The sequence below is a fragment of the Pogona vitticeps genome, chromosome 6 (assembly GCF_051106095.1).
Source record: "Pogona vitticeps strain Pit_001003342236 chromosome 6, PviZW2.1, whole genome shotgun sequence".
In the NCBI taxonomy this organism is placed as follows: domain Eukaryota; kingdom Metazoa; phylum Chordata; class Lepidosauria; order Squamata; family Agamidae; genus Pogona; species Pogona vitticeps.
The window spans coordinates 66,673,198-66,697,992 of NC_135788.1; the positions used below are offsets into that span (position 1 = coordinate 66,673,198).

The 24,795-nt window shown below is 39.4% G+C and overlaps 1 protein-coding gene across 4 annotated transcripts in view; it reads right to left on the minus strand.

The window, feature by feature from the left end:
- ANLN (anillin, actin binding protein) overlaps positions 1–24,795 on the minus strand; it is a 39,237-nt gene that overhangs the window by 1,356 nt on the left and 13,086 nt on the right. The window contains exons 6-24 of one of the 4 annotated variants that reach the window (XM_073003783.2): positions 23,956–24,146; positions 23,737–23,844; positions 23,055–23,199; positions 21,921–22,037; positions 20,743–20,969; positions 20,379–20,527; positions 19,812–19,959; positions 17,770–17,905; positions 16,705–16,884; positions 16,014–16,140; positions 15,413–15,461; positions 15,269–15,325; positions 14,744–14,782; positions 14,187–14,208; positions 13,702–13,814; positions 12,865–12,918; positions 7,905–7,991; positions 5,692–5,799; positions 399–571 (exon numbers count right to left, since the gene is read on the minus strand). In XM_073003783.2, coding sequence (XP_072859884.2) covers positions 399–571; positions 5,692–5,799; positions 7,905–7,991; positions 12,865–12,918; positions 13,702–13,814; positions 14,187–14,208; positions 14,744–14,782; positions 15,269–15,325; positions 15,413–15,461; positions 16,014–16,140; positions 16,705–16,884; positions 17,770–17,905; positions 19,812–19,959; positions 20,379–20,527; positions 20,743–20,969; positions 21,921–22,037; positions 23,055–23,199; positions 23,737–23,844; positions 23,956–24,146 — 2,230 coding nt within the window. The remainder of the gene's footprint in view (positions 1–398; positions 572–5,691; positions 5,800–7,904; positions 7,992–12,864; positions 12,919–13,701; positions 13,815–14,186; positions 14,209–14,743; positions 14,783–15,268; positions 15,326–15,412; positions 15,462–16,013; positions 16,141–16,704; positions 16,885–17,769; positions 17,906–19,811; positions 19,960–20,378; positions 20,528–20,742; positions 20,970–21,920; positions 22,038–23,054; positions 23,200–23,736; positions 23,845–23,955; positions 24,147–24,795) is intronic. The other 3 variants (XM_078377483.1, XM_020788167.3, XM_078377484.1) reach the window with 3 other exon arrangements.

Below are 24,795 nucleotides of genomic sequence, written 5' to 3' on the forward strand. Positions count from 1 at the left end.
TAAAAAGGAAGAATAAAAGGAGATCAAAGATTAATCCATAGGTCATATTTTACAGGGGACAATGGCATTACTTTAGAAACTACTCCAGCACAGAAGTATCCTATTAATTATACAAAAGGATCTACAGGAATAGCAGTGTTTGCTTTAAAGTTTAAACATTTTAAAAAATATTTTAAATTATTTAATGGATTTTTATTATTGTAGTTTAATTGTTTTTACTCTGTAATGTATTTTGTTTTAAATATTTGTTCTTAAAGCAATATTACTACTGAAAATATTAAATAGTGGTCTATATAAAGCAGCACACTTTATATAAGACTCAACTGTATACTCAGACCTTTGCAAAACAGCCTACCGAAATTCTACGCTATTGATAAATGCATCACATATTTTCTTACTTGGTAACACAGAGTGTGTCTTTGCACTGGCTAACCAGTGTTTCCTTGTCATCTTCTCTCTGTGGCCGGACAGTAATTAACTCAAAAGTGTTGGGTCGGGCACAGAACTCTCTGTTGGCTGGTTCAATATGACGATTAGTGCAATTTGCGAGGTTTATTGAGCCTAATGGATGCTGAAATGAAAACAAACAAACAGTTCCATGTGTTTTGAGACCCACTTTTACACTATGTCTAGTCATTCTCCTCAATCTGGAGATTTTATTCATGATAAGCAGTCCTCTGAAACAATTAGAAGTTGCAATGTCATTGAGGATTTTTGTGAGTAAATCAGACAAGCAATTATGGGTATGATTTGTATTATCATAACTACAGTAAAGCTTGAAAAAACCTTTAACTATTTCAGGGAAGAATGACAGGTTACAGCTGTAACAGGTTCTTTGACTGATCTATGAATTCACATGTATGAGTTTGTATGTTTACAAACAGAGCAACATTACAGAATGTTTGATAGCTAAGGATGTTTGGCAGGAGCTCACTCCCTGTACCACACGACCAAGTGCGTCCAAAATAAATCCTTCCTAGAGGAATCAATAGTTCATGATGACACAGAGAATTGTGGATTATGTGAAATCATGGGGAAACCATTATTCTTTTCATGCAGAGATGCCATAACAGGGACTTTTCACTCTGTAAAAATTGTTGGAGGAGTCATCAAGTCAAAGAGGAGAACTCTGAATTGGTAGCGTTTATATCCCAGGACAAGCCTCAGATATCATCTGTGGGATGGCCCTATAAAGATGTGAAAATATGTATCTCTAAGGTCCACTGATACAAACCATGCTATGTTGCAAAGGAATGGGACAAATGTGGTGAAAGTGACCATTCAGAATCTCCCTGAATGAATGAACTAGTTCACCCCACAGAGGTCCAGGATGGATTTGCCTCCATCCACTTGGGAACAGTGAAGTAGAAGAAGAACCTGGTACGATGGATACTTTTAATGCCACTTTTTTGTAATACAGAGATGACTTCTTCCTTCAGATGAGGGATTGACAATGTGACTCGGAAGATTCTCAGTGGGGAAGGACTTTGAATTCCATTGCATAGCCCTTCCTGATGAGGGTAGGGACTCAGGCATTGTTGGTGACAGTGTACCACACATGGTAATGGAGTTGTGGCATGAATTTGATGGAAGAGGAGGTGTTGGGCAATAGGTGAAGTGAAACATCAGTATGCACAAAATACGACAGAATTTGAAAACAGCCAAAAATCATATAGCTTTAGAAAAATTGTAGGCCCAAAATGCTTCTAAAAATAATTCTAAAATACAGGAGCATATTTTTAAGCGTAGAAAAGGAACAATGAGAATGTTTCAATTACATCCTAAACATGCAAGAGCTTATAAAATAATGTACATTTTAAAAAAGACAGAGAATACACCTCTTAAAATGTTAAAGTTGTTAAGCTTGAAAATATATTGAAGAAAATAACTTTAGTAGCCTCTAATTATATTAAGAACACACATATGAAGTACAATACTGTGACATTTACCCACGTGGCCCCAGCTTGTTTCACCCAACACAGAACACACACGAGTATCCCAACATGTTCTTTACCTCACTACCACCAGTTGATCTCTTTATCAACCTATATTACCTATGAAAGGCTGAGGTCCATTCAGTACTGAACTTTTAAACAGTAACAGGTTTATTGATCACAAGTTGTTTTAGGACTAGTTCTTAAGCACATTCTTAAAGTTACACAAAGCTTCAGTATTTTACTTTAACCTCTTCTATCTTAATTAATACAGGTCACACTCTGACTAATCACTCCTTAAACAGTCTCTCTGCCTCAAACTCCTAAACTCTTCTTTCTCTTCCAAACTCTGTCTCAGACTCTGTCTCTCAATGAACTGACTAGACCAGGCTTGTCCAAACTACGGCCGGCAGGCCACATGGGGCCCAAGTCGGCTCGTAATGCGGCCCAGTGCAATTTTTTATTTTTAAAGGAATTCCAAAGTTTCAAGTTACACTGTCGGTGCTTGGGGAGAGAGGGAAGGAAGGGGAGAGAGGGAAGGAAGGAGCGGGAGGGGAGGGGAGCTGCGTGACTGCATTGCACCATCCCCGTCAATAGGTGGACCCCCTCCCGGCCCCATAAAGCCACTGGAATCGAAGCTGGCAGCCTCTGCTGTCTGAGATCGCAGCTGCCAGTAAGCGCACTTGGAGTGGGTCTGCGGAGGATGGCTAGAGCTGCCCCCCCATGTGGCCCAAACCAAATTTATGTGCGGCCCAAACCAAATTATCATCTTCTAATGTGGCCCAGGGAAGGTGAAAGGTTGGACACCCCTGGACTAGACTCTTGACTCACCTCTCCCTTCTGGCTCCGCCTCCCAACAGCTCCCTTTGATGCAGGCCAATATCCTTATATTGGAAGGAAGACAGGGTGTTCACTAAAAATATATTTTCTAAATGATCACCTGGCCATCTGCCAGTTAAATTCTATGGAGGAAAATCCATGATGCTTGTAAGCTGCCTTTGTGTACAGCTGCTCTGCTACTGATTATTGGTATCCAGTGTATGTAACGCAACATGGAGCTTTCTTGTTATGATGAATTCCTTATGTACATGTGTCCTGTGTCCCCATATATATAACCCTGTTTTCACTTCTCCCATCTGTAAACATTCTCTTGTCCAGGGTCTGCAAGTTCCAAGGGCCAGGAAGTTCAATATTTTTTTTACAATAGAACATTCTATTGTTCCTGTACAGTAGGTCTTCAAGTTTTTTGTTATTGTTTTGATTATCACTTTTTTGTAGCATCCAGAGCACTAGTAGCCTATAATTATATTCATCTAGACCAACAAGACCTAATAGTATTGAAGCTCTAGGACATTGGACCATTGCAGTATTTGACTATTACGATCATCAGTAGGGTGTGTTGTAAGACCTACAAACACCAATTTCATATTGCAACATCCATTTGCCTGGCCAAGCTGATATGGTGAAAGGGCAGCCTGTGTGCTTCATTGCAAAAGCTGTTTATTGTCTTCAAGGAGATGGACGGTGAAAGCATCCAGCTTCTCCCATAGTAATTGCTGGTAAGCAGCTATCATGGCTTGTTAGTTGCTTATCTGCACTGCTAAGGGAGCAGGGTAAAAAAAGACAGTGACACAGCATTAGCAGCTTTCTTCCCTATTTATCTACAAGGGAAAATAATGTTCCTGGTGGCCTTTTGACTGGGCAGTCTCCACAATTGCAGAATTTGGCTGGGAGTGCTTAATAAAAACAAAGTCCCTTCATCTTGAATACTGTTAAGATTCCTGATTCTCCTTGAGGTAGGAGGTATCAAGGATAGCTTCAGACAGAAATGTTACACCAAGATCAATAGTACAGGAAAAAGTGGAAGTAAAACTAGTAACGAAGAAGGGTATGCACACAACTGAACATGCCACGACATCTAACATCCTCAGACAAATACAAAGTCCCACCCAATATAATCCGATGGGAGTGGTGAGAAAGGATGGTGAATCTGGAGCTGAGCTGGGAAGCATCTGAGATGAAGTCATCATCCCAATCCAAGTATTCCTGATGCAGGCTCTGCTGAAATGTCACAGCAGTAGAGGCCTGGGGTCTATTTCAGATAGGAACAATTGGTACTGTGGGATCCTGAGAAGCCGTAGTCATTGTGGCACAAAGTGCTGGCTGGAGGAGACTGAGGCAGCAAAGGTAGGTATCCAGATAGGATAAGCCACTAGGCCAGAACACCTTGGATATGGTACTGTGGAGACCGAGACAGGTAGTGATGCCTGTGGTAATAACATTCCAGGTAAGGAGATGGCAAGTAGTAGGATGGTAAGTGCTAATACCAATGATGTGAGGCTGATGGGCTGACCTAGATTGACAGGATGACCAAGACCAGTGGTGAGATCTGAGATGGCTAATAGGTGAGGCCTTGATGAAGGGCAGGACCGAGGCCATTATCAATACTCTTCAGTGTAGAACAAGGGGTGCCATTCCCATCTGATGGTTGAGAACAGACAGAATCAAGCAAGTATTGATACCAATGTTGGTCCAATTTTTGGTCCTGATGGAAAGGCAGGGTAGTTCCCACAGGCCTGGAGTAGCTAGGCCCAGGATGGTGTTTGTTTCAGTGTCTCTCCTTCTCAGGTCCAGCCAAGGCGCTGATCTTTTCAGCTAAATTGTGATGTTCCAATGCAATCAACAAAGGTTGATTCATAAGAAAGTCGAGTTGGAGGTAATGAGTTCGAAATATGAATCAAAGAGGAGTGCAGAGGCACTGTCAAGTCCATAACCAAGGTCAAAGTTGGTGCAGGTGTTGCTGATGCTAAGCAACAGTCAGTTGCCTAGCTGGCACCGATGCTTAGAGTGATACACAAAGGTGGAATAGATGATGTCATAGTCATGGCTGTTCTCCAGGTCAATGCCATGAAAAAACACTTGTCAGTAGTTTTCGTGAGATCAGTTTTCTTGTGTCTTGGTTTTGGTTGGTTTCTGCATCAATAGAGGTGGTAATATAGGTGAATGTTTCTTCAGCCTAGGCTGGCAAAGATCCTTGCTTGGAGTTGGTTGGGGAGAGGCTGAGGCAGAGGAGTTTGCACTGACATCTTCCATAAAAGCTGTTACTTTAGAGTTGGATGACACCAGAGCTTTAGTCAAAGTTGAAAAACATTCCAAGATCAGTCAAAGGAATGCACCAAAAATGAAGTCAAGGCATGAGCCAAGGACTATACTAGGGGATCACTGGCCCAACAGATACTGGTTGAAGCTGCGTGCAAGAGTTGATTCTGGGCTGACTTTCAACTATCATGAGGGTTATATCTAATAGGAAAGAACAGAGCTTCAGTTCTCAAAGTCTGAATCTCTGCTTCATAAACCTTCCTCAGATAGTTCTATATGGAATTTACCCAGGCTGAATTACATGATTTTGTTCTCTGACTCTGATTCTCTAGAGAGATGTATAGAGTCCATAAATTTGGGTAGAGCCCCAAAAATATGAGGGAAAGATTAGAAGGTAGCACTCAGTTAAGTTCCTCTGAAGTCACTCTTGCAATGAACTAAAAGGAACTGAGGAAATTCACTTTGAATGTACTTGGTCATGCTCCATGCAGGGGTTGGATGGGGCTCCTAGCAAAAGTAATCAGATACCGAACATTCTGAAATGTTGCTCTATACAGATGTAGAAATCCATATATGTATTCACAAAGACCACAAACAACAAAATGAGACGTCTATTATTATTCTGGAAAATAATGAATTTAAATAAATTTTAACTCACTTTTCGTTTTTCATCATCTGGGTATGTCCAATAAGAGATACAATTTCCAGAAAGAGCACACCAGCGGCGATGCCAAGCCCCAAAGCCACTGACATCTTCAAACATAGTCTAAGGAGACAAAAAAAATATCCTAAGTTTACCATTCCCATAAAGAGCCTCGTGGCGCAGTGGTTAAAACGCTGTACTGCAGCTAAAACTGTGCTCACGACCTGGGGTTCAAATCCCAGGTAGCCGGCTCAAGGTTGACTCAGCCTTCCATCCTTCCGAGGTCGGTAAAATGAGTACCCAGCTTGCTGGGGGGGCAATGTGTAGCCTTTATAATTAAAATTGTAAACCGCCCGGAGAGTGCTTGTAGCGCTATGGGGCGGTATATAAGTCCAATAAATAAATAAATAAATAAATTGACTACAGTGGTGCCTCGCAAGACGAAATTAATCTGTCCCATGGTTAATGCCATCTAGCGAAAATTTCGTCTTGCAAAGCACGTTTTCCCATAGGAAAGCACTGAAATTTAATTAATGTGTTCTTATTGGGAAAAAAGTCAGAAACCAAAAAAAGTCAGCAAAAAGTCACTTACCAGGTACAGTAGACTGAGCCCAGCTCCTCACAGTGCCTTTGTAGCCCCAGAAAAGCCGGAAAAAGAGCACCAAACAGCTCAGAGCCGGCAGCCATTTTGTGGTAGTCTCTGCTCCTGCCCCCATCTCCCCGCCTCTCAGCTGATTGGCGCAGGGTCTAAGAGGCCTTTTCCCTGCTAGACAAGCCTGGGGAAGCCTCTTAGACCCAGCACTGATCAGCTGAGAGGCAGGGGTGGAGACGACCACAAAATGGCTGCCGGCTCCCTGCTGGTTGACGACTCTGAGCTGTTTGGTGGTCTTTTTTCCAGCTGTTCTGGGGCTACAAAGGCAATGTGAGGAGCTGGGCTCAGTCTACTGTACCTGGCAAGTGAATTTTTGCTGACTTTTTTTGGTTTCTGACTTTCCCCCCCATAGGAACGCATTACATAAATTTCAATGCATTCCTATGGGAAACGTGCCTTGCAAGACCAAAAATCTTGTCATGCGAAGCATTCGTCTTGCGAGGCACCACATCTCAGCAAACATTCACTCAGAGGCCGATCCCAGTACCAGCTTGTTGTTGTTTAATCATTAAATCGTGTCCGACTCTTTGTGACCCCATGGACCAGAGCACCGCAGGCCCTCCTGTCTTCCACTGCCTCCCGGAGTTTGGTCAAATTCATGTTGGTAGCTTCGATGACACTGTTCAATCTCATCCTCTGTTGTCCCCTTCTCCTCTTGCCTTCACTCTTTCCCAACATGAGGGTCTTTTCCAGGGAGTCTTCTCTTCTCATGAGATGGCCAAAGTACTGAAGCCTCAGCTTCAGGATCTGTCCTTCCAGTGAGCACTCAGAGTTGATTTCTTTCAGAATGGATTAGGTTTGATCTCCTTGCAGTCCAGGGGACTCTCAAGAGTCTCCTCCAGAACCACAATTCAAAAGCATCCATTCTTCGATGGTCAGCCTACTTTATGGTCCAACTCTCACTTCCATACATCGCTACTGGAAAAACCATAGCTTTGACTATGCGGACCTTTGTCGGCAAGCCAATGTCTCTGCTTTTTAAGATGCTGTCTAGGTTTGTCATCGCTTTCCTCCCAAGAAGCCCCAGTACCAGCATCCTATACTTAATTTAAAGTTACTAAAGCAGCCAGTTTGTGAGAGAAGGAGATGTATTAAGTATAGGATGATCCCAGTACCAGCATCCTATACTTGATACTTCTCCTCCTCTCACAAACTGGCTGTTTTAGTAACTTTAAATTTAATAGTTGAGAATATCTGTATTTTATATATTGCTTATAATTTTTAAGGCAACTTACAACAAAACTGTAATATCACGATCCAATGTATCTCTAGGATGTCTACACTTTTATTGCAATACATCTGGAATATTTGCATTAATTTTGTCATAAACCCTATTTGATAAAAGTGATTGTTGAGCACAGTGATAAAGCATTGCAGCTTTTCTTTGATTTTGGGATTGTCATTGGTTTCTACAGCACACAGTGCCACCTCCTAGATTCAGTAACCAGTCAGCTAAACTTCACAGCAGTCATCACAATATCTACATTTTGATGACTTTTGACATTAGTGTAGGCCTGCTTTATCAGACAAAACCTAGATAGCCAGATAAGGTGATGGGAAGCTCTATGTAACTTACCAAAAAGCCTCTCTCTTCCACACAAGAATCTATGTGACATTTAATCCTGAGATATATATGGCCTTCCAGAGGAGATAAAAAAGGAACCTGAAAAATAAGTAGGTGAAAGATTCACTCTTTTAACAGCCACTACAAGACAAACCACCACAACATTCCCAAAGAGCCACATTTACTCCTTTGAATCATTAGTTTTTGAAATACTGTACTGTGAGGTTCATCATGTATATTCCAGATAAATTTGTAAATGCTCAGATTTGAGAAAGTTTTGTCAAGTTGTCACCAGCTTCAAAAGAGGAAGTCATTTCTGGCCATTTGATAGTTGGGGGTTCAAGAAAACCCACACTGCAGAAACAGAGCTTCCTACGTCTGCCACCCCAATTGATTCTATCAAGTTGAAAGAAAACGGGAGTAGCAAAACCCTGGTGGAACAAGACATGAGAAGGCTGTTAAAACATATATGGCACAGGCTTCTCAGAAACAAACTTCCAACAAATACACAGAAAAGCTGTAATTTAGTCTTCAACAAACAACTCACATATATGTGAATGATACATTCATTTCCATTAATACAACTTCCAGGATTATCCAATGTTTTTAAAGAAGCACATCAATTATGAAAAGAATCCATCTCAGGTAACAGTGAGAGCAAAGAAAGAACATAGAAAAAGGAGGTTGTTCTTATAGTCCACAGCTTGGTCCTGCCCAGACATACTGGGATATACCTAACTTCAATCCTCCCCAACCATTTACTATGCTAGTTGGGACTTAGCGGTTAAACTGCATTAACTGCAGTCAAGCCTCTACTTAAGACAGAGTTCAATCCTGATGGGCTCAGTTAGCTGGCTTGAGGTTGTATACAAGTAGCACACACATTTAATACAACTTTTCATTTGAAACACCTGGCGTTCACCAGATTTGGAGAATCTGCTATAGGTCCTGATAGCTGGAGCTATCTCCAACCTTATAGTTGGAGCCCGCTGTGTTAGTCCTGACCAAAGGTCACACGGCAGATAACATTTTTAGCAATATAGTACAGTGGTGCCTCGCTTAACGAGTGCACCGTATAGCGATGTTTCCGTATAGCGATCCCTTTTTCAGGATCGCTATACGGAAACATACCCGATCTTCGCAATGGGGAAAACCCGCATTGCGAAGATCGGGTATTGCGGCGGCCATTTTGGAGCCGCCGAACAGCTGATCGGCGGTTCCAAAATGGCCGCCGGAAGCCCGGAAATGGCTGCCGGCAGCCGTTTTCGCGCCCTGCCCTCGCTTAGCGAAGGCGCGAAAATGGCTGCCGGCACCTGGAATCCTCGCTGAACGGGTAAGTAACGAAGGTATTGGAACGCATTAAACAAAGTTTAATGCATTCCAATACCTTTCCCCTACCCGTTTAGCGATGATTCCGTATAGCGAGGGTTAATCCGGAACGGATTAACCTCGCTATACGGGGCACCACTGTATTAGACTTCTCTTTTGGCATCAGGGACCAGCTTTGATTACTGAGTTCATGGCCAAAACTGTCCCTTCATGAATAAAACTGCCATTTGTCCAATTTAAAAAAAAATCCCAAGTAATACCTATTGATCTTATGTCAGACTGACTACTTGCACCTGGTTAGGTGTTTTTCTCTGCCCCCCCCTCCAAACTATATTGCTGGATGATCCAGTCAAGATCCCAACAAGTGCAGCTGGTATGGGAGTTCTACAGTCAGACAGCAGCTTGGAGAATGGCAAATTTTTAAACACGAAAGACTCATGATACCAGAGGTAGCTTTTTAATGAAATCAGTGTTAGTTGTACTGATGTGTATTATTTAGACATTGGGTACAGCAAAGCAGTATCCAAGAGACAAAAGCATCCCTCCTTGTAGCAAGACACAAACACTGAACCCTGCATGTTGATGAACAAAGCAGAAAAGTCCATTTTCCCAAGAAACAAAGACAGCACACTTGAAGGACCAAAATACTGTATGGTTGTTGTAGGTTTTTCAGGCTGTTACTGTATCTTTTCCAAAGTTTGTTCACAGAAGTACAGTAGATTCTAGACAGGTGTTCTGTACACCTCCAGAGAAAAAAGGTAGTTAAACAGCACTATTTAACTGCTTTTATGAAATGAAGTACATCCCAACAAGAGCAAATGTGAATAAAATAAGTGAATTTAAAGTGTGCTTTGTTTAACTAGTTTACCGTCCCACGGCACAGGCTGAGCCAGGAGCCTCTGTTCAGCACCTGACATATCAAGTTTACGTGTTATACTTTCATTCCAAATCCAGAGATGGCACTCCTATAGTTGTGTAACAAACACACCAATGCAGTTTTCTAAAGTCTTTTTCGATTCTTCTTGCTATTCCACTCTTACTATTATGTTCTTGGACTAAAATTCCCAGAAGCCTTAATCACTACCTCTGCTGGCCAGGATTTTTGTCCAAGAATGCCTGGGGACCCAAGGATGGGAACCACTGCTCTAGTCTATCCTTCAAGTTTCACACCTGTCAACTCCTCCTACTTAGCATATGACCCTGCTCGTAAAGTAACAGGACTGGAGAAGCTCACTTTCACTTCAAGTGTCTAAGCCAGTTTGTCATTAGAGGCACCCTTGAAATTGTTACAGGAATGCAACAAAATTCTTCTCTTCTGTACATACAGACGTATTGTTTTAGTCAACTAGAGCTCCAATCTGAGCTAAGGGATTATGTGTAATAAAACTAGCCACTAGACTAACGAAGGCAAACCAATATGACAATCTGCACACAAATACAACGGAAGAGTAGATTGCTTAAATCAACTGCTCATGCTCAGGGCACAGCAGTAAGATACACTTTGAAATGCTTTTACTTTTAGCACACAATTGGGAAAATAATCTATTCATGCATAGAAAAATAATTTATTCTGGCTTCCCATCTTTTCTTTCATTTAAGATGTCATTAGAAATTGTTACAGGAATTGTGTGGCACCAAATTGAAGGATCATGCTCTTTTAGTTTAGACAGGTATGTTCTGCACAAATTTTCTCACAAAGTCACTCTCAACAGACAGCAGCAGGCAACTATTTAGCTCCATCAGTGCTCCTCCTACTCTAGTATACCACCTTCAGGCTTAGTGTGCTATAAAACCTAAAGAAAATAACAAGACTCTGCTAGGATGCTTCAGAATAGGGCATAAACAGAGACCTTTACCAAAATCAGCCTTTTAAAAAAAACCTAGCTGGAACTACCTCATGCCCCAAATAATGCACTGCTGTGTTTAAGAGTGGATTGTACCTTTACAGACTTGAATATTAATGTTTCACTTTGATTTCATTTTCAATATTTTCACTTGATTTAATATAGCCAACAAGTACAATACTTGACCTACACCTACACACAAACATACACAGAGGTTGTATCCAGAGCCCAAAGCACAAAATTCTATCCTTTTTGGTAAAATAAGAACCACAAGTTCAGCAGCTATTGTTATTCGCTGACATAACTGGAACAAAATGCCATGTGGTTTAAAGTTCTGCTGGAGTTTCTTCTCTATGAAGAATGATGTAGATATATGTGCCTATAGTACAAAAATCACAAGCAAGTAGTCCCTACTAGAGATGGGCACAAATTGATTCAGTCCGCTTTGTCAAAATTCATATGTGTGGCACCAAAGGTGCCACATTCTCTCCCCTCACCAGCTGCCCCACTAAGAATCTGGCACATGCTGCCTGGGTCCTCCTCCTCAGGGCACTGTCCTCCCTTCCCTGCCTCCTCCAGCAGCTGACCACTCAACTGCTGCTCAGCAAGAATCCCCGCTCCACCTCCTTGTCTGAGTGGTCAGCTGCCGGAGGAAGTGGGGAAGGAAAGCCTGAGCTTCTGCCCCAAGTGGACAGCCTCCCAAGGAGGAGGACCCAGGTGGCATGTAGCGGAGAGTGGGTGGGAGAGGGAATGCACAGTACCTGTGCTGCCACACGTACAAATTTTGACAAAGCAGGCCAAATCAATTCATGTCCATCTCCAGTCCCTACACATAGCCATGAAGATAACGGACTGCAGCCTCCAGTGCAGCAAGAGCCGAACTGGCGTATTTGTTCAAGGGTAATGCAAGAATACTATCTGGGCAGCTTCAACACCTGCGACTTATGTCGTTATCATTTTCACAAGCAGGTTAAAAGTGTTATTGGGAAGAACAAAAATCTTTTCATCATCATCATAGAACTGCAGAGCTGGAAGGTACCTTATGGATCATTGAGTCTAGCCCCTGTCAAGGAGGCACAGTGGGGAATCAAACTCCCAACCTCTGGTTCCACAGCCAGATACCTAAGCCGTTGAGCTATCCAGCAGTTCTACAATCCTAATGTGTCTAATCTATTCCTATTTAACTTGGTAGCTGATGGACTGAAGCATATAGCTGCAACACATATCCCACAATCCAGATGTCAAAAAGAAGCTTGCCAAGATTAATAAATTTCGTATTACAACATATAAAGATAATATCTGCTCCCATGGTTTCTAATGGCAAGCTATAATTATAACTCGATTTTTTTTGGTTTTTGCCTGATAATTAAACTCAAAGGACTTTTACTTTTCAGCATGCAATGTTTTTTAAAAATGAAGTCTTTCCCTGAACCTACCTTTTATTTATATAGCCACGAAATACATAGATGTGGGCTGATAACTCAAACAACAGGTCATTTTGAAGGCCAATCATTCATAGAATCACAATAGCTAACAGCTATTTCACAGGATAGAAGAGCAACAGTAACTCCAACAGTCCCTATGAATCTACTATAGATCTGTTTAGCACACTAGACCTCAAAAGGGCAGCAAGAAGTGCTCCTGAAGGGACATTCTTCTGTAAAATTAGAATTAATCAAGTATTTCATTTAAAAATTATGAAGTGGTCCTTGAAGTAGCATGTTGTAAAGCCATAAACAAAGTTTAGTGGAAGACATGAGTAGCATGCACTGGGATGTTTTTGAAGAAAACACAGCAACCTTATCCTGGAACAAATAACCAAGCAGCTCTCTTTCCTTAACTCCATAATTTATCTACAAAAAAGAAAGAAATGGGCAACACTGATCAGAACTAAAAGCAAAACAAAACAGGAAATAAAGGCAGCAGCATAACACTTCTGATATGCATTTGATAATCTCTTTAAGCTTTTGAACTGTACATCGGAACACATGCCAACAAACTCAGTAAGTTTCGGGGGAAAATTAAGAAAGCTATAAAAGGACGGAGTTAAGCACATAAGCTTACAAGTGAAGCTCCGTCTTTACTTCCTAGTTTAATCCAATGTGTGCGTGTTAATTCCCTAATTCAAATTCCTAAAGTTCCTTTTATCCACAAAATAGAGGTACTATTAACAAAAAACAAAAAAAAACTTGATTCATATAAGCACCATCACTTGAAAAGAAAATGTAGGAATAGCCAAGAAAACTTGAACATTTTCTTTAACATACGAAGTTAAATTTTAGAAATTCTAGCAATACCTATAAGAATTTATTTTCGCTAGCAATTAAAATGTGAAAAAAACAACAACTAGGCACCGACTTGCTATCCCCAGGAATATTCATTACACAGTTGAAGGACCCAGAATTTATAAAAACAGACATATGACTATATATGTGTAGGGGCAAGAAAAAGGCAATACATCATTTCAGCCCATATCCAAAAAACTTTGTTCTTTCTCTATGTAACAACCATGTAAGTTAAAAAAAACAATCATTATGCACACAGTATACTTTTTTAATGCAATAGCAAGAAGCACAAAGAATTTTGGGTTGACTAAAGAGAAGGAAAAAGTCACTCTTACTGAATAACTCGATTACCTTGTCCAGCTGGAATTTGGTACTCCCTACTGAAGACAGTGAAATCGTATGTGAACCAACAAGAACAAAATTACTAGTGCGCACTGCATTTGGACCTCCTGGACTGGACATTGCTGTGAGGGGGGGAAAGTGTATCATTAAACTACAACAGCTAATAATCTAATCAACTAAAACCTTTAAAAATTCATTGGGAAGAATCTTTGAGTTAAATGTGCAGTATTTTGAACTCCATGAAGCAGAAAGTTAATTCCTATGTACTGTTGGGTACTGAAAGACCACGGGTAAAATTCTGAACTACAGATTTTACATATGCATATTTGATAAATGTCTCTGTTAATTTGCATTTACATCTGGGCAACTTGCCATTTCATTATCCAATTTCCAACTGTAAAATGAGAAGAACAATCTGCTGTTTTGTAGGGGCACTGGATTAATGGGGAAACAGAACATCTCCATTATATGCAATATTGTACAGAGATGCTTACCTGGTGCAAGCAGATTACTCTTCTGTAAGAAAGAAAATATACACAGAAACAGGTTATTCAAGGAACATTAGACACTATGCTTGAGGAACTGGATTATGTTTTAAAGGGCTGGCTCATTCCTGACTTTTTAGTGGAAGTGTGAACAAGCTCAGGAGGTTTGAAGGCTAAATTCATCCTCTATCTTCATTTTTTTAAAATAGTTAACAGAAAGTGCCTTTTTAAAAATTTGGAGGTGGGCCATTAGGGCAACCGTACAAGACTCCTGATATTATTTTAAACTGCTTGAGCCTCAGGAGCAGAAGTTGACAATTTTCTGCAAATCAGAAAGGAAAGATAATTAAAGCGCTTTTTTGCAATAGGGCTGCAAAAATGCCCAGGGGGAAACATACAGCCTGTGAGTGGCACTTTGCCACTCCTGCTGTATTGAAAAAACATCAAACTCACTAAGAACAACCAACCAAGAAGTCAAGCAAAATTATACTTAACTGTAAATAATGGCCACAGCCCATAGCCTTGAGGTGAAAAGTTAGTTTTTTGAAAATTATATTAGTACTTACAGTAGTAATGGATGTCAATAATCTCTTTGGAGTAATTGCCTATGATATTAGAGAAGATACAATAAATATCAGCTGAATGGAATATAACTCATTAGAAATGTTATGTAATTATTGTTATAAATGCAGGCATAACAAAATAGAGCTACTTAGGTTTTAAGTATGTATGGAAGCAAAGCCAGTTAATTCTTGACTCAATTAGATTTGCCTGAAAGCAAACTATGGTCCTCGAAGCATTGTTCTGTGCACACAGACAGAATATGTTTTTTTTCTAAAGAAATTATGCTCCCGGTAATCTACAAGCTGGTACTTCTAGCAGGCATTGATCCTGAACTACTTCAGGATGTATTTTGCGTTGTGAATCCAATATACTGAAATACTAACCCTGAGCTTATTGCTAATAAGCTTTAGGAACATGCTAGTCAATAAACTGTTGTATATGCTGAAATTAAAACTTTTTTAACACTTAGAACGAAGATCTTGTAGTAGAGGTGAATGTCCTCAAAGTATTACACCTATTCTCCATACCTTTGACTTAGTGGATTTTTTCCTTTTGTCAGCACCTGTGGCTTCTTTCTTCTGCACCTTATACAGAAAAATAAGACTTTAAAACCTATTGCTCCCTGAAGTGTTCTCTCAAAAAGCCACATATCAAAACAGGGTGATACATACCAAACTATACACTTCAATATTTATTTCAAAGTCACTGGACACATCTTGCCTTTTTAAAAAAATAGGAGACAAGGTTAGATACAGAGTGGTATGAGACATGATCCACAATAAATGCCTCTTGGTCCAAACAGGAAAAAGGCTTTTTTTAAAAAAATATATATGTTCTCCGAGTGCCAGTTTTGCTTTATGATGTTGCTGCTTTCAGTAAGTCTGTTTTAAAACCTATCTTATTGTGTTTTGAATTATGTGGATTCAAAAAGTTGCAAATAAATATTTAACATAAATGCCCTGTTTCCCCAAAAATAAGACCTAACCTGAAAATAAGCCCTAGTAGGATTTTTCAGGATCCTCGTAATAAAAGCCCTACCCCCAAAATAAGCCCCAGTTAAGTGAAACCCCACTTCCACCATTGTGCAGCATTGTGGGGCAACCAGAAGATGACATGACTATATTTGAATATATGTAGAGTGTTGTACATGAAAAAAGTAAAACATCCCCTGAAAATAAGCCCTTATTGGAGCAAAAATTAATATAAGACCCTGTCTTATTTTTGAGTAAACATGGTATATAAAATTAATTAAATTGCTATAGAAATACTTACAGTGTAAATGTTGTTGTAAAAGAAAGAGCATCACCATTCAGGGAATTTGAAATGCTTGCTAATGGCGTAGCAACCATATTTTCTGCTCCTGCTTTTAATATGATTACGTAGTAGTAGTTTGCTGTTTCTGCAAATATTTTAGCAAGTTATTATAACAGTAGCTTTAGGAAAGCAGTTCAGACAAGGCTGGAGACAAAAAATTCTGTCCACAATTTTTGTCACTAGTCAGCTCACAAAATTAATGAAGTTACGTATAAAAGCTTACAGATTTTTAAAAAATCAGCTTCTAGAGAACAATGTATCTGTGTTAGTCTGTGTCAGGATGCTGGCAAAATTAAAAGGGGTAAAAAGAAAAAAGGGTATCAAAATACTCTGGCACTATATCAGATTTATTTCAATGTGAGCTTTCATGGTTCAAAATCCATTTCATCCTAAGGAAGATGGTACTGGAATCTGCGAAGATTTTAGTCTAAAACCTAACCCTCAATATAACAAATATTCAGATCCTGAGTATAAGCAACCAAAATCCATTCAACAACACATTTGGTAGTAGAATAACTACACAACATAGCAGAAGCCACAATGCTGCATAAAACCCTATACTGTAATTAACTGATTAGTTAATAAATACACCATCCTATTAGTGCAGGGCACTGTTTTGATCCCATGGGGATATAGCAATAGGTGTTACCTGAGTTTTGAGCCGCACCACATACAAAGTCTGGTTTTAGGGGGAGGCGCATTTCAGACAGAGTAACATGTCCTCTGGATGGAGAAACGCCACAAGGCACACGATCAACTTTCTTCTTACTCTGAAGGCCTTCATTTTTCAGTCTGTTCAGCTCTTCCAACAATGCTGTTCTTTTTTCAGCTGTACAAACGTGATATGGTTTTAATTTTTTTCTCTCAACAGCTACTCATTATATTTTCTGCTTTACACAAGGATTTCTTGACTGGATTGTAACTAAGGTCCATCTAGTTCAACACTCATTTTCAATGGAAGTCATCCAGATGTTATGAGGTGCTCCAAAGCAACATACAAAAAGTGATGGTCTTCTTCAGTTTGCCCTCCCCATGGGATGTCTGCAGGCATTATACATCTGAGATGTTCATTTTAAGTCTAGAGACTGAAAGCACGTAGACTTAAATAAAAATACAGCATAGGCCACATATGTCTACTCAGACATCCTACTCAATTCAATAGAGCTCATTCCCTGAAATGGAATTGACTTCAATTGTTTGTCTGTCCAGCTCTTGCAACAACACTTGTTTTTCCAGCTCTAGAAACATGACATGTTTCAAACTTTTTCTTACTAGTTACTTATTGTTATATAAGACAGAATAGCTGATGGTGCATGGAGCAAACCCTGATACATAGGCATCCTTCAGTCTTGAGAGACTATGGTAACATGCTCTGAATCGAGGAGTGTCCTCTCCAGAGCATGAAGCCCGGGTAAGGTAATATGGAGGATAGGCTGTTACCCAAGCAGCAGATCCCCCCTCTCCACATTGCTGAAATGGTCCAATGGAAAGGCAAGAGCCAATACAACTAAAGTCTTAACTAATCATTACAGAAATTGAAAATGAATGACAAGAAACATGCCTATTATACACTGAAAATGTAACAATCAGCATCTCTACTTTTTTCATGGAAAATTTTAAGGCAGATGCTTTGGTTTTATAGGCTATGAATCCAGTTACATCTACAAAATTCTAATTTTAATTGCTACAATTATTGAATGAAAAACCACCGCACTTGCAATAAGAAGTAGTCTTTCAGCTTCTGCTTCTTCTTGTGATCCTTTCCCATGTTCCTCATCAATACAGCAGTTCAGAGCCTGACTGGCTTGATGTATGACAGTTTGTTGAAGGTTTATTTCATTATTCAGTTCCTAAATATAGTTAAGTATGTCAACTTAGTAAAATTGAAGGACTGGAGGAGACATTCCTTATTTACATTGTAACCAGTACCAGTTCTTTGAGAATGGAGCCACAAAATACACATGCACCTTGCAAAGTACATCTGAAATGCAAGTTCCTCATAGTGCAACATACAGATCTCACATCATGGGACTGAGAAACAGTGGGGTAAGATACGCACTGCAGTTTTTTGTGACTTACTAAAAATGATGGTGTTTATTTAAAAGTGGCACATCGATTTTCTAAATCATGTCAGATATATTCACTGTAATTCTAGAAATTGAGAGCATGCAGACTTAAATAAAAATAGAGTAAATTTTATATCGACTCATCCTATTGAACTCTAAACATGCAAATTTTAACTCACACACAGGAACATGCAGGGAGAAGGATAATAAGATGGGACATAGCTGGAACTCACGTAGCCTTGAAACTCAATATATGTGGAAGCACAGAAATACTAAAGCCTGTCCATTATTCTAGGAAAGAGAGGTGTGTGTGTGTGTGTGTGTGTGTGTGTGTGTGTGTGTGTGTGTGTGTGTGTGTGTGTGTGTGTGTATATATATATATATATATATATATATATATATATATATATTACACTGTATTACTAATCATGTTCGGGGTAGTAATGAGTCAAAATGTTTTAAGACCAACAGTCACATTGTGCATAGCACTTTGGATGGGAAGAAATACAGTGGACCCTTGACTTACAGACGGCTTGACTTACAGACTTTTTGAGTTACAGACTTCTCTGGCCGCAAAATTTAGGTTTGACTTGCAGACTGAGATTTGACTTACAGACCCGAAAAAAACCAAAATGGAACCAAAACAGCCTGTTACGGGATTAATCAGTTTTCAATGCACTGTAGGTCAATGGAGACTTGACTTACAGACTTTTTGACTTGAGAACCGCCTTCCAATACGGATTAAGTTCTCAAGTCAAGAACCCACTGTATAATTTTGCTCTTTTGTTAACCATAGATAACTAACAAACTGAAGAACTGCACATTTCCTACCTGTTCAACCACGAACCAGTTCAAACAGAACTGACTGATTTATTTATTTTCTTATTTGTTTAAAATGTTTTTACTCTGCTGTTCTCTTTGAAAAGGAATCAAGGTGGTTTTATCATTAAAAGATAGCATTTGAAGTGAGTATACACTGAGTATACTAAAAAGGTTCAAATACCATACTACAAAACAGTAAACAAAAGCAACCCCAAAACACATTCAATGCAGTAAGGAACAACTAAACATATAAAAACCCCTCAGGCAGCAGGGCTACTAAGGGAAAGCTTAGCTGAAGACAAAGGTCTTTGCCTGCTTGCAGAAGGATAGTAAAGATGGGGCCAGCCTAGCCTCCTGTGGGAGGGAGTTCCAAAGTCTGGGAGCAGCAACAGAGAAGGCCCACTCCTGTGTCCCTGCCAAACACACCTGTGAAGGTGGCGAGACTGAGAGGAAGGCCTCTCCTGATTATTTCAGTAGCCAAGCAGGCTCATAAAGGGAGAAACAGTCCTTGAGATAGCTTGGGCTCAATCCATTTAGTGCTGTATAGGTTAGAACCAGCACTATGAATTTTGCCCAGAAATGGATTGGCACCCAGTGGAGCTGCTATAACAGGGCGGTTATGCGATCCCTGTAACCAGCCGCAGTTTAACAATTTGACAGCCACATTTTGGACCTGCTGAAGTTTTGCCTAGATATTAGTCGTGGTTAAACCTAGTTCTAAAGCTTGAAAACTAAGCAGCTAGCAGTTCCAGACAGCTTTAAAAGCAACAAATCACTGAAATTAGATTTGGAAAACAAGAAACAGCAAGATGGACTTATCTCAGCAATATTTAATTTATTTAGAAATTTACAGCAAAACACCAGCTACCTGCAATTTACGTTTAATGTTAATTTGCTCAGAAGCTCCATTCCTGTTCTCCTCAAGCCGGGCCGACACATCTTCTTTACGAACAATTATTTGCTTTATTGAAGGACGATCCGTTTCTTTGAATCGCTGAGACCGATAGGCATCAATACTTCAGAGGGAAGAAGTCCAATTTTAGAAAGATGCAGAAGCAGGTTATTTGACTCAACATATTTCAAAAAGGGAAGATATAAGGAGGGACTTGCAAGTAAAATCATCATCTTTTGGATAAATTGGTGGCTGACTGATCTTGGGAGCATTAATGGCACTTACGATCTTAGTCAGAGTGCATTTAGTCCGTTGGCAGCTGGCTCCATGAAATAAACTGAATGGTGGCTAAGCTAATACTGTAGGTTCTCTTTACCCTTCTACCCTATTGTTTCTTCCATAATTCTGTACATCCCCTGCTCAAAGACATGTATACTTAAATGATGCTGAAATGGCTTACCCACTTCTCTAAGTATTCTAACACTACTACTTCAAGAGACCTGACAAAAATTTAAACAAGCTTTGTGAACTGGGAATTATTACCTATATGGAAGATTGCGTTCATCTGACAAGGATCCGAAACTACTTCCAGACTCAGTTCTACACATAGATGTTCTCTGCAAAATACTGGAATTTGGACTATCATTTGCACTTCTCCTCTCATCAACTGACTTACTAGGGGAAACAAAAACCTGAAAGACAGAGGGAAAGCAGGCATAGATATTTGGACAATCTTCAAATTCTGAAACAAAATCACACTTTGTTAGGCTGAAGAGATTCTGTTGTGAATACAAGGAACATACAGCTATGTCGAAAATGTGAAACTGCATTTTTTTCCATTTCCAAAAAGTTTATGCTATTAACCAAGACATGTATAAATATTACTATATTAAATACTCTTCCTTACCTCTGGACTTACAACAGCAACAGACTCTGTTAGGGGTGTTAAGAGGGACATTGATGAAATATTCAGTGTTTCTTCCTGTTCATCTTCACTGTCAGCTTCTAAGGTCATAGTCATCTCTTTTTTAAGCTTTTCTATATCAGGTCCATCCTCCTGAAGTTCATCAAATATGTCACTTATCACCTTTGAACTATTCATCTCGTCATTCGCCTCAGTTTTGTCTTCTTTTCCTGAAATATAAAATCAATGAAAATTTAACATTAGGTAAATATACATAAACAGAAGTGCCACGTACTGACTAGAAATCAAAGTGAGACAAAGAAATTAGAACCAGAAAGTTATCAGATCAAAATTCCTACTTCCTGGCAAAGCTTAAAATACAGAGAAAATGGGCAAGCAATGTTATGGGTGTGTGTGTGTGTTGTTCTCTATTTTAATGCAGTTTTACTCAACATAACGTCCTCAAGATATTTCAAACTAGATATTCCAGATAATTCAACATGCTTCTTATTGCCCATGCTGACTGGAATTGAATTCCTAAACATCTGGAGGGCAAAAGGATGGGAAGACTGGTTTCAACCCAACAAATCAAAGCAAATATCAAGTCCAAACTGTTTCGAGTCAAAGACCTTTGTCTTCCAGGCACGCCTTTAAGCAGCAAGTTATCTCAGGAATGCTGGTTCTTAACCTGCAAGTTTTTTAATCTTACTGAATTGGTTTTTTGTACTTGATTTTTAATGTATGTTTAATTGTTTTTTAAATGTGATATTCATATAGTGCTTTAAAATTTTATTTTATCTGTTGTTAGCCTCTCTGAGTCCCCTATGAGGAGAATGGTGGCATATAAATAATTTAAATAAAATAAATAAATAAAACATTACAATTCAAGCCTAGCAAAATTACTACAGATATTACTTCACAAGTATAAACTCTGTCAGAAGCTATCTTGCAACAGTTTGGTGCCAATGGACAAGTGATCCTCCATTTTACACATGAATTATCTCACTAACAGAAGAAATGCCTCAAAATCTTCCAAACACCAATAAATCCAGCATTGCCTAAAAGATTAGGAGTGGCCCACCATGAAGGATTTAAAGCTTCTTAAGTCTGGAAAAAACTTTTGAAAGGTAAAAGCCTATGCAAAGAGACCAAATCAAGATACAAAGGCAGCAAGTACAAACCGTTTTGTTTGTCAGGAAGTTGCTCAAGCTTTAAGTTAGATGTTGATTTTACAGCACTTTTTGGTGAGATAATTTTCAAAGGACTGTGTTCTTCTACTTTTTCAAATTCTGAAGTGCCTAGAAGATTCCAAAGAATAAATGACACAAGTAGAGCAAGTCATCTTAAAATAAAATTTCAAACTTCCAGTGAGATCAAGGTGTGACGCATTGTGACCTGTGTTCAAATATAGATTTCTTGACGGGCTGAGGAATTTCAAGTCTGCACTTAATGAAGAGACTGAATTGCAAAACTAATTCATCTGACATTATCTTACAGTAATTTTATATTTTTAAACAGTTCTAAGAGGCACACCCTAAGGTTCCAGATGCTTCATCAAAATTTGATGACTACCAAAATAACATATGTCCAATCACTGTTTCAGAGCCTGTTAGCTTATTTGCTTGTCATTTCTGTATCAAGCCTAGTTAATCACAAAATGCAGGAATGGTCACCAAATACACTATGCCCATCTAATCAATAAGGCTGTTGTTTTCTATCCAGGGAGAGGGAATGGGATGACAAGGCATGAAAGCCCAACAACAGCTCTATCAGAAATCTTTGCATAGGCCAGAATATATGAATACTGCATTTCTCAAAGTTCTAGGAGAAATCTGTTTTGATTCCATTTACTAAGAAAGAAAGACACAGATGTGAAAGATGCCAGGCAAACACAACTAAAAATCTAAATGAGAAAATTTCACACACTAGCTCACCCCGTCCCTGACAGGTTATCCTACATATGTTTTGCTCTGCAGCTTCAATAGTCCCGTTGAGCAAAGGAACATGGGAGTTGAAGACAAAAATATCTGGAGACACAGATTAAGGAAGATAACTGAGCCTCATCCTGACCTCTCAAGAATCAGGACAACCCTAATTGCCAACTACTCCATCAACTACTGTTTCTTCTCCTATAAGAGGAGAGAACAAAACTTCAAATTCTCATGTGAAAAATACTGTACACTGAGCATTAAAAATATCTATATATTCTGAAGTATAAATTAGGCTTTTAGAAAACATATGAAGATCATAATAAAAATATTCAAACATTTGCTAAACGTTTGTAGTCAGTCAGTCTTAGATTATAGTGTTCTCACCTGCAGAAATGCTTTCTCCTACTTTCTCAGGTATTGTAGCCTTTCTTTCTGCTACTGTCTCAAGTACTGCAGTCTTTTCTTTGGCTAATTGGCAATTGGTATCCGAACTGGGAAGATGCTTTGGAGTAGCTTGGGACTGAACCTCCTAGAAAAGGAAAATACTTCATGTTCAACCTATATTTACAACCAGATCTAAAGGAAATACTTCAAATGCCATGAATCCTTTAGAAACAATTTCAAAATGATTTGTAGACTTCTGAGTTTATGGATACTTCACTTCCTCACCATGACTGTAGCAAATTGGTACAATTAGATAGAAGAGAAGTGGCTTGATCTAATATGCTTATATAGTAATATATTAGTTTATAGAAAGAGTGCGGAATCTTTGAGGATTAGTTAAAATGGAAATGAATATCACAGGAAAAATGCAACAAACCAGCATGTAGAGATCATGTGACATGGTTTACTTCTGCAGGAATGAGCTTGTGTGTGTGTGTGTCTATGTCTATCTATATAACACACACACACACACACACACACACACACACACACACACACACAAAATACATTGTTCTTCCATGCAACATATGTAGCTTATAACATGATAGGTGACTGACACATTTGCCTAAAGATATTAAAACAGATGTTACTGATTCCCTAAAAAGAAGTTCTACTATGTTACCGATTTTGTTTCTGGGTGTTTCTTCTTAGAGTCGCCTGTTCTTCCAGCACTCCACAAGCTGCCCCTGTCAAACCGACCTCGAATGCAAGCAAGTTCTTTTTCACGTTCCTGAACAAATGAAGAAGTAATATAATCTGAATTTGTATATCTCTTTGCAAATCTGAGCCTGTATTCAAGCCTGATCATTCCATAAGGTTTTGAGATGACTAAAAGGTGTACCTGTTTGAGCTGCTGTGCTATGCTGGCAGTTGTGGATGCTTCGTTTTGTCTAAAGAGTCTTTCTTGGATTGTCTTGGTATTTGGAGTGATAATCGGAGTTTTGTGTCCTCCAGAGATAACAGGACTCTGTGTACTATATTCCTGGCAGCGCTCTCCAAAACGCTCCAGAAAAGGCTTAATACTTGATCCTCCTATAAGAACAAATGAGTTTGCTTCATCAACAAAGTTAGGTTCTTCATGATTTAGAAATCATGCTGAAGTGCAGTATTAAGCTGTTCTGCAAAGCAGTCCTTCTGAACTACACATTTTCATAGCAGCTATTAGATTCAGCATGTGAACATGTTCTAATAAATCATTGAAATGCAGCTAAGGGCAAGCAGACTTTCAAGATGCCTATAATATGCACCTCAAAACATGGTGCTGTGACATACAAATAAATAATAAATGTTGTTATAAAGTCTGAAGATTTATTACCTAGTTAATTTACAGATTTGAAAAATCTGCCATGAGCAACCAAGTGAAATAGATGATGACATTAGGCTCAGCATATTTTCAGCTTTCATTAAGAAATTTTAGATATTTCTAAATCATGAATTCCGAGTACATAAGCAAACATGGTGGAAAAGATTCATCTAATGCAGGGGTTGTCGACTCCCGGTCCGCAGTGGTGACAGTCTGTGGGTTTGCCAGAACTGGGCCATGGATACGGATATCTGCCTCCCACACGGGGGGGGGGGGGAGTGTTACACCCCTGCAAGTGTGACATGCCCATCGCGCAAGCGTGATATGTTGCCCCGGACATGGAGTTCGCTTCCCCCTGCTGGTCCGCCACCCCAAAAA